This window comes from Heterodontus francisci, chromosome 30 (assembly GCF_036365525.1).
Source record: "Heterodontus francisci isolate sHetFra1 chromosome 30, sHetFra1.hap1, whole genome shotgun sequence".
NCBI lineage: Eukaryota > Metazoa > Chordata > Chondrichthyes > Heterodontiformes > Heterodontidae > Heterodontus > Heterodontus francisci.
Window position 1 is genome coordinate 15,859,187 of NC_090400.1, and position 10,772 is coordinate 15,869,958.

General features: G+C 43.3%; 1 protein-coding gene across 2 annotated transcripts in view; it reads right to left on the reverse strand.

Annotated features, from left to right (window-relative positions):
* The window catches only part of bckdk (branched chain ketoacid dehydrogenase kinase), a 139,298-nt gene extending 133,557 nt beyond the window's left edge, over positions 1–5,741 (reverse strand). For both annotated transcript variants that reach the window (XM_068010129.1, XM_068010127.1), the window contains exon 1: positions 5,195–5,741. In XM_068010129.1, coding sequence (XP_067866230.1) covers positions 5,195–5,467 — 273 coding nt within the window. In that variant the 5' untranslated portion in view covers positions 5,468–5,741. The remainder of the gene's footprint in view (positions 1–5,194) is intronic.
* Between the last annotated feature and the right edge of the window lie 5,031 nt (positions 5,742–10,772).

The window sequence follows — 10,772 nt, forward strand, 5'->3', positions numbered from 1 at the left end:
AACCTCTTGATGTTCGCCTTGATCACTTCCCACCAGTGCACCAGAGACTCAAAGAGGGGTTTCACAGTTCGCCAACCTTTGTAATCCCTTTCGAGTTCCTCAGCGTTTTCTGGGGTTAGCAGTGTAACGTTAAGCTTCCATGTCCCCCTGCCAACCCACTGGTCATCCTGTAAGTGACAGTCGGCCAGTAAGAGGCAATGGTCAGAGAAGAACAACGGCTTGACATCAGTGGATCTGACCGTGAAAGCATGGGATACAAACAGGCAGTCAATCCTGGAATGGGCAGACCCATCCAGTCTTGACCAGGTGTATCTATGCTGCGCTCTGTCTGCAGCATTGCTGAAAGCATTGTGCAGCTTGGCATCTTTTACTGTTTCCATTAGGAATCTGGACGTAGCGTCCAAATTGCTGTCATCCCTGCTGGATCGTCCAGCTGCGTTAATGATGCAGTTGAAGTCACCGCCTAGAATGACCGGTCTGGATGTTGCCAGGAGCAGTGGGAGCTGCTGGAAAACGGCCAGCCGCTCACTGCATTGAACCGGGACGTACATGTTGATCAACCGGAGTGGAGCATTGTTGTACATTACATCTGCTACGAGGAGGTGACAGCCCACCACCTCCTTAACTTTGGAGATGATGAAGTTGCCTCCCCGCAGCAGAATACCCAGGCCGGAGGAACGGGAATCATTTCCCCCTAATCAGATCGATGGCCTGTGTGACCACCATCGCGACCATTGCCTGTAGGTGCTGAGGTGTGGTATTCCACACTCCTGCAGAAACAGCAGGTCGGCTTTGACCTTGGTGAGGTAATCCAAAGTCGAAACACTTCGCGTAGTGGATTTCACGCTACGCACGTTAATCAAAGCAATCTTTATACCCATTTTAGAGTTGGGTGTTGCTTCCCACGCCAGGTGTCCTTGCTAGTCCGAGTCCTTGGGTATGTTCCTGCATACCCATAGTGTACACAAGCTGTTTCACATTTGTTGGGCTCAGAAACCCCTCCTGGTTACTCATGGGGGTTTTCTTCCGCTGGGGTGATATCGGGTGAGGGCAGGGCTTGAAGGCAGCAAGGCTTGGACTGTCCTCTGCACTTGCTGTCTTTCCCTTCTGTTCCTCTTCGAAGACATCACTGCTCCCGGTCTGCTCTGAGTGTCCAGGAGCTGGGGTGTGCTGGGCCCATCACAGCTTCCAGTGCCCCAGAACTGGGGGGGCTTTACCTTCCAGCTCCTTTGAGTTCTGCCGCTTCTTTTGCAGGTGCTGTTGTTCCGGCCCTTCCTCGTCCAATGAACAGGAGCTGCCGTAGTCTGTCTCAGACGGTAGCCTCCTCTTGGTTTGGGTAGTGACCTGTTCCTTTTTTGGAGGTTTCTTCTTTGTGGTTTTCCCGTTTACCACTTGCCACTGACCAGTTTATCCATCTGCTGCCTCCTCCTCCATTGATTCTGTCTGTAGAGGAGAGGTTTCCGGGCACAGGGTAGGTGTTGGGTCACTGGTTGCAGCTGCTTCCCCTTTCTTCTCCTTCTCAGATAGACTTTCCTCGCTGCGGGGAAGATTGCTCGTCTCCTTCCCAGCACCAGACACGTTCACCGTTCCTTCTCCCGGCCTTTCCTTGGACCTTGGCACCTGAGCATAACTGAGGCAGCGTTTGGGGCAGGTTTTGTAGAGGTGGCCTGCCGCACCGCACAGGTTGCAGCACTTACTGTTTACAGCCCTTGGTCTGATGGCCTTCCTTCTTGCAGTTCTTGCAGACAACTGTGCTGCAGTTAGCTGACACATGACCAGATTTACTACAGGTGCGACAAACTCTGGGCTGCCCCGCATAGACTAAGAAGCCTCGACTTTCCCCAATAGCGAAGCTGGAGGGAGGATGGATGATGGCTCTGTTGGCATTGACCTTCAAGGTCACCTTGACCTGCCGCTTGCTGGTCCAAATCCCAAATGGGTCCTCGACATCAGTGCTGCTGCCGGCCACCTCGACGTACCTGGCGAGGAAGGCGAGTACATCCACGATAGAGCCATGGGGGTTATGGAAGTAGACTGTCACCATCCGGTCGTGTTGCGACAGCAGCGTGAAGAGTGGCTCCACCGTGATGATGGACAGCGGCGCCTAGTTTCCCTTCTCCTTGAACATCTTCAGGAACTTGATGCATCCCGCCACATTCTTGAACGTCATGTCGAAATATCCACTGCTGGGGAAGTCCTGCAGGCAGAAGGTGTCCGCAGCTTGGAATCCACAGCAATCAATAAGGATTTTCTTAATGAAGAAGGTACAGTCCACAGATGCACATCCTTCATTATCCTTCACCACCACCCGAACGATGTTACACACTCCCTGGCCTGAAGCTCTAAAATTGGTTACAGTCATTTTACTCAAAAACCTACCTGGAACAGAATCAAAGGTCACTGATCTCCCCTGCCAGGTAAGTATTAAACTGATAAAAACAGATACTACACTTGATCTTAGCCAAAAGGTAATTTTTTTTGATTGCCTGATTGATCAGCCCTAAACTTTCATTACAAGAGAATTCTTGACTCAAGTCATTAAGATTTGATGCCCATCAATGTTATGTTTTCTTTTGCTCAGATATTGTTGTAAGCATCATCCAATATGCCAACTGAATAGCATTATTTACAAATGCATTTTGACAATGCACAATGGAGACTATACATCCACCAAGGCGTCATAGCAGACACCAATCCTGTTCTCATCCAACATTCACAAATTCACATTTCCAGTAGATAGGGGGCGAGGAAAGCAGGAATGATGACTCATTTGCTTTTCCCTAATTTAGGGCATTTAAAGCAATTATTGTGCCTCTACTACTGCCCTCGCTAACTCCACATGGATTGGGGATCAGACCTACGGCTTCAGTGACCAAAGACCCATTGGTTGGGGAGCTTGCTATCTGTAGATCAGATGTTCTGTAAACACAAATGGAGTTTGCACTTTTGTCTCCCTGGGCCACAAAAGGAATATATATCTCCTACTCTTAATTGCTAATTAAAGAGGCCTGATTAAAAATACAAGGATGTGAACATTGAATGAAAACAGGTCTGGATATTTGAGCAGTCTGCTGACAGTCACTGACACACTCACACAAGACTTGAGAGACATTCCCTATGGAACCTCACCATAGCAAACGTCATTGCCACCTGGAGGGAAAAACAATATGTTTGCAGCTGTATTGGTGGTCATCTCCACACCATGTTGCAGTGTATTGCTGGACAATATTATAGTGGAGCATTTGCATTATGAGAACTACACCCCGTTCACTATTGAGTGGCATGTTAAATGTGCAGTAAGTGAATTCTGAATTTAAATGGGGCATGTTCGTGCAGCCTGGATCATCCACATTGAATTTAAGATACACCTGTTTGGAAACCGTGTGTTATTTATAAAAATTCTGTTTATTGCCAAGTCTCTGTCTTGTCAATACATTTTTTGGGTAGGACAAATTTGTTCTGAATTGCTGGCTCAGATGAAAACACACAAGATGCAAGAGATCAGTGGTGGTTGCAGTTCCGGAGAATATATTGGTCTTGTGTGATTATCTCTAGTACTAAATTTCTCAGCTCTTTATTTCTTGCCTCTATATTAGCATAAAGTGCAATCAATCTGGTACAGTATTACACTGGACCATGGCAATGGAGGTTTGTGTGTTACAGCCATGTTCTCCGATACATTAGCTACTAATTACATGCAGCTATCATGGGAATTCAGATGTGGCTAACTAGCAAATAAAAGAGCATAGATATAATCACTGGGCATATGATCTCAATACTCATATCTGCATGGTGTACGTGTGTGCTTTGATTCTTTTGCTTTTGTTGGTAAAATACTAAGATGAAAAGCAGAGTGTCCGAGTGTTTTACTTCTTTGGTTGCTGAGTGGTGGTAGATGTCTGTTAAGCAAGTACCCATATAAGTATACTTACCTGTATTTTGAGAGTGTAAGGCATTTTCCACTTAAATAAGTGCATGTAGCTAAAATTGTGTCTGATTTCTATTGGCTAACATTCTGATACAAAATATCAAACCTATTCTGAGAAATGAGGCTTTGTACAAACAACGTACAGTAAGTTTGTAGAGGTTTTCCGTAAGAATAATCAAACAAATGAAATTAAAATCATTGTCAGTTTTCAGCTGTTTTAGCGCTATCTGCCCATGGTTCTAAATTAAACTTCTAGTAAAACCAGCTGATTTATAAGTTAGTGAAGCTAATGGACTTTTCCTGTTTTTCAAAGAAAAATCCTAGTTTCAGTCCTGGGAGGGGGTAAAATAGCATGGAAATTAGCTCTGGCTGCCCTCACTGACTCCTAGTGGCCAGATGCAGAGGTACTAGTTGAGGTTCTTAACTAATGTTTAGTGTACAGTGTAGAGGAAATTCCAAGAGGGAGAAAAGACAATTAAAAATATACATATTGGGAAAGTGACCAGCACCCATCATCCTTATCCAGTAAAATTGGGGAAGAGGGGATAAATTAATACCTCCAAAGATTGGTTCAAGAAGCTCCATATTTCTTCAGAAAACTTGATTATTTGATTTTATTATTCTGTACACTGGCTTGGTGGATGTTTTTTTCCCCCCGCAAGCATATTTTACGGGTTGTACAAGGCGGAGCTGAAAAGCAGGAATCCTATGGGTGGATTTTGAAGTAAACAACACACGCCAGCAGATACGCTAACACAAGAGCCTTCAGCTATTTCAAATAGTTAATTAAAAATGAATTAAAACACCTTTTTATAGGATTGATAATAGTCAACCACACAAGCAGGAAACACCGATTAGTTCCTCGCTTCTCGAGATTGACAAATGAAAAATATTATGAACAAATATCAAGGCATCCTGTCGTAAACAGGCTGGGGGAGGGGAGATAATCTTTCAGTCACAACAGTATTCATCAGAAGGTCAAGCACCAACTTAGATCTCAGCACTGTAACAAATAAAATATCTGTAGATTCCCAAGATATATGTGCTTGCAACTAGTACTTAAAGTTAACCTAATTGCTACCCTATTCAAATTTAAATAACATGGCTTAAAATCCGTGCAGTGTTTACTAATCCAGAGATCTGAGTTTAATTATTTGCTACATGTGAAGTGTTATTTAATAATTATCGCCTTAATTATTCTGAAAATGCCCCCCACTCCGCCTCCTCTGTAAAAACACAAGCTAAGAAAAGACAAAAGATCTTGACCTTTTCAGCTGCTGCATCTATCGCAGATTGATTGTAGAAAGAGGTGACAGTTTTAGATCTTTCTCTGCTTAGTTCAGAGTAGCCTGACAAGGAGGAGGTGGAGCTCCATCTCTTCAAGGTGAAACCGCCTGTGTCCGCTAGTCGGGTTGCAGCGGCGCCGAGTACAGAGGAAACGGGCAATGGATACAACCTGAGTGGATACAGTCTGGACCCTGCACCGTTAACACACAATACAGTCAGAAAGACTGCTCGACTTCCTGGTATGCTGGCCATCGCTTCCACCTTGGTTTTAGCCTGCGGGCTGCACGCAGCCCTTCTCCCCGTTCCGATGTCGGTTTTACCCCCTTCCTGTTGACTGGCTTTAGTCCATGAACAGAAACATCAGATGTTTGCTTTCCAGGAAATGTTGCCCACTCGGGTGAGCCCCACAGCCATTCCGATCCATGTCCGTGCTGCAGCCGACAACGAGGCGACAGCTTAAAGTAACTGCTTGAACGTTTCTGTCATGCACCAAGCACACTGATACTGCTGCCACTGACCAGAAAGACAAACAACTGCCCACTCTCGCTCATTGGCCTGCTCCAAACTCTCATTTAAATATTAATAATATCAGCACCAATCGGAAGAAAGAAACTATTCTACAGACGTTGGATACTACAGACGTCACCATGAATTAATTTTATGTTTCACTGAGATTAAATTTACAACAGATTAAAACACAATTCCCCTCCCCATCCAGCAGCTGAATTTTTGCACTTTCAAACCAGAACATTCAACAAGACATTTTCCCTGATTTAATAAACGCTGTCAATGAGTGCATTGTCATCTAATGAAACGTTAACTCTGTTTCTCTCCCCACAGATGCTGCCAGACCTGCTAAGTATTTCCAGCATTTTTTTTTTGTTTTCGTTATTGTCATCCACTTCACTGACACGATCTTGTACCAGGGATATAAACGTATGCAGTGCAATGACAACATTACATCACAACTACCACAATTTACACTTTAGTTCTCCTTTGGTATTCTGCCTTTCAGCCAGTTCTTACCCCATTCTTACATCTGCCTGTCTATGACCCTTTTCTTTAGTTACTCGTACGGTCCTTCCTTCACCAAGCATTGCTAGTTCTGATGAAGGGTCAGTGACCTGAAACGTTAACTCTGCTTCTCTCTCCACAGATGCTGCCAGACCTGCTGAGTATTTCCAGCATCTTGTTTTTATATCAGATTTCCAGCATCTGCAGTATTTTGCTTTTATTATGGCTAGTCTCTTCCTTCCTTGTGGTCTTTTACCATCTGCTCTACCTTCTATCACCTTTTCAGCAGGCCTTCATGTCTGATAACCTGGCCAATGCAGTTCTTTTTCCTTCTTCTGATGGTTTCAATGATGGAATGACTCTCTTTGACCCTTCTGAGCACTTTGTCATTTGTCACCCTCTCTGACCAGCTGATCTTCAACATTTTGATTTCAGAACCATATCTCACACTATTCTAACTTCTTGATGTCTGCCTTGCATGGGGACCATGTCTCTACTCCATATAGGAGCACACTCCATATAACCGTTTTGACGATTCTCACTTTCAAGTTGATGTTCAGGCCCTTGGTTAACATCTCCAGAGATAGGATCGAGAATTGCAATGGCAAAGAGTGCATTCAATAGACTAAGGCAGTTGTTAACATAGGAACATAGGAGCAGGAGTAGGCATTCAGCACATCGAGCCTGCTCCGCCATTCAATACGATCATGGCTGATCATCCACTTCAATGCCTTTTTTTCACATTATCCCCCTATCCTTTTATGTCATTGGTGTTTAGAAATCTGTCAATCTCTACTTTAAACATACTCAGTGACTGAGCTTCCACAGCCCTCTGGAGTAGAGAATTCCAAAGATTCACAACCCTCTGAGTAAAGAAATTTCTCCTCATCTCTGTCCTAAGTGACTTCCCCCTTATTTTGAAATTGTTTCCCCTGGTTCTAGACTCCCCAACCAGGAGAAACATCTTACCTGCATCTACCCTGTCTATCCCTTGAGGTATTTTGTACGTTTCAATGAGATCACCTCTCACTCTTCAAAACTCTAGAGAAGACAGGCCCAGTTTCCCCAACCTTTCTTCATAGGACAGTCCCGCCATCCCAATAACAAGTCTGGTGAACCTTCGTTGCACTCCCTCTATGGCAATAATATCCTTCCTAAGGTAAGGGGACCAAAACTGCACACAGTACTCCAGGTGCGGTCTAACCAAGGTTCTATACAATTGAAGCAAGATTGTACTCAAATCCTCTTGCGATAAAGGCTAAGATACCATTAGCCTTCTTAATTGCTTGCTGCACCTGCATGTTAGCTTTCAGTGACACTGACGAGGACACCCAGGTCCCTTTGTACATCTACACTTTCTAATCTCTTACCATCTAAGAAATACTCTGCCCATCTATTCCTCCTACCAAAGCGGATAACCTTACATTTTTCCACATTATATTCCATCTGCCACATTCTTGCCCATTCACTAAGTCTGTCCAAATCCCCATGAAGCTGCTTTGCATCTTCCTCACAACACACATTCCCACCTAGTTTTGTGTCATCTGCGAACTTGGAAATATTACACTTGGTCCCCACATCCAAATCATTGATATATATTGTGAACAGCTGGGGCCCAAGTGCTGATCCTTGCGGTACCCCACTAGTCACAGCCTGCCAATGCAAGAATGATCCGTTTATTCCTACTCTCTGGTTAACAGGCAGAAAACAATCATTAATCCATGCCAGTATATTACCTCTTATCCTATGTGCTTTAATTTTGCTAACCAACCTCCTGTGGGGGACTTTATCAAAAGCCTTCTGAAAATCCAAGTAATACTACGTCCACCGACTCCCCTATATCAATTCTGTTAGGAACATCCTCAAAAAACTCCAACAGGTTCGTCAAACATGATAACATGATTTCCCTTACATAGATCCATGTTGGCTATGCCTAATCAGATCTTTATTATCCAAGTGTCCATTTATCACATCCTTTAGAATAGATTCTAACATTTTCCCTACTACTGATATAAGGCTAACAGGTCTGTAGTTCCCTGTTTTCTCTCTCCCTCCCTTCTTAAATAGTGGGGTGACATTTGCTACCTTACAATCTGCAGGAACTGTTCCAGAATCTATAGAATTTTGGAAGATGATCACTAATGCATCCACTATCTCCATAGTTACCTCTTTCAACACACTGTGTTGTAGAATATCAGGTCTTGGGGACTTATCAACCTTCAGCCCCGTAATTTCTCCAATACAACCTTCTTACTAATACTAATTTCCTTCAATTCCTCATTCTCCTTCGTCCTTTGGATCTATAATTCTGGGAGATTTCTTGTATCTTCCTCAGTGAAGACAGACACAAAGTAATCATTTAGCTTACCTGCAATTTCTCTATTCCCCAATATAAATTCTCCTGACTCTGCCTATAATGGACCCACATTTGTCTTAGCCAAACATTTCCTTTTTATGTACCTATAGACGTTTTTATAGTCCATTTTTATGCTTTTTGCTAGTTTACAGTCATATTCTATTCTCCCTTTCTTTGTCAGTTTCTTGGTCCTCCTTTGCTGTATTCTAAAATCATCCCAATCCCCAGGTTTACTACTATTTCTGGCAACTTTATAGGCTTTTTCTTTTAATCTTATACAATCCTTAACTTCTTTTGTTAGCCATGGTGAATGCCTTTACTTTCGGGGTTTTTGTGCCTTGAAGGAATGTATAATTGCTGTAAACTATGTAACAATTCTTTAAAGACTATCCATTGTCGATACGCTGTCATACCTTTTAATGTATTTTCCTAATCCACCTCAGCCAATTTACCCCTCAGACCTCCATAATCACCTTTGTTCAAATTTAACACCCTGGCTTCAGATTGAACTACCTCACTTCTAAACATAATGTAAAATTCTATCATATTATGGTCAAGCATCCCTAAAGGTTCTTCTGCAACAAGATTATTAATTAGCCCTTTCTCATTACATAATACTAGATCTAAAATAACCAAGGGGCTAAGCATCAACCTGCAAGTGAGAAATTTTAGTTATAAAAACAAAAAATGCAGTGTAAATTTCTGCACTTAAGTAATAGTATTGGGTAAAAAGCACATCTTGCCAGCAGCTCACACTGAAAATTGGGATAGTAACAATTCCAAGCAATGACACAGCTTCTATTTGATCCTGCAATCAGCAATTTTCAATATTTGTTCAAGCTATTGACATAAATGCTTTTCTTTGGAAGTAAAAGCTAATGTACATTGCCTTTACAACCAAACAGCAAGCAATGCAAGGTCCAACTCAGTAAACATAGTCACTTTAGCATGGTAATAATTTGTATTAATTAACAGGATGTGGGCATCAGTGGCAAAGCCAGCATTTATTGTCCAAGCCTAATTGCCTTTGAGAAAGTAAAGGTGAGCCACCTTCTTGAATTGCTGCAGTCTCTGTGGTGTAGGTACTCCCACGATGTTGACAGCAGGGAGTACCCAGGATTTTGGCCCAGCGACAATGAAGAAATAGCAACATATTCCAAAGTCAGGATGTAGGAAACTGCTAAGTAGTGGTATTCCCATGCGCCTGCTGCCTTTGTCCTTCTTGGCAGTAGAGGCCGCAGGCTTGGGAGGTGCTATGGAAGAAGCTTTGGCGAGTTGCTGCAGTGCATCTTATCAATGATAGTATCATACAATGGTTACAGCACAGATGGAAGCCATTCTGCCGGCTGTCTCCAAGAGCAACTCAGCTAGTCCCACTCCCCCATCTTTTCCTCGTAGCCCTGCAAATTTTTTCTCTTCAGATAATTTTCTAATTCCAGGATTGAATTTGGCTCTACCACACTCTCAGGCAGTGCATTCCAGATCATAACCACGCTGCATAAAAAAAGTTCTTCCTCGTGTCACCTTTTGTTCTTTTTTGCCATTCACCTTAAATTGGTGTCCTCTGGTTCTCGACCCTTCCAACAATGGGAACAGTTTCTCTCTATTATGTCTAGACCCCTCATGATTTTGAACACCTCGATCAAATCTCCTCACAACCTTCTTTTCTGCAAGGAGAACAGCCCTAGTTCCTCCAATATATCCATGTAACTAAAGTCCCTTATCCCTGAAACCATTCTCTTAAGTCTTTTCTGAACCCCCTCTAAAGCTTCATATCCATCCGAAAGTGTGGTGCCCAGAATTGGACACAACACTCCAGTCAAGGCCGAACCAGTGTTTTATAAGGGTTCACCATAACTTCCTTGCTTTTGTACTCTATGCCTCTATTTACAAAGTCCAGGATCCCGTATGCCAATAGCCACTTTCTGAACCTGCCCTGCCACCTTCAACGCTTTGTGCACATACACTACCAGGTCCCACTGCTCCTGCACCCATTTTAAAACTGTAGCCTTTATTTTATATTGCCTCTCTTCATTGTTCCTACCAAAATGTATCACCTCACACTGCTCTGCATTTCATCTGTTGTGTGTTTGCCCATTCCACCTGCCTACCTATGCCCCCTCCGGCCTCCTCTGTAAAAACACAAGCTTGGAAAAGACAAAAGTTTATCAATTTCCTCCTCGCAGT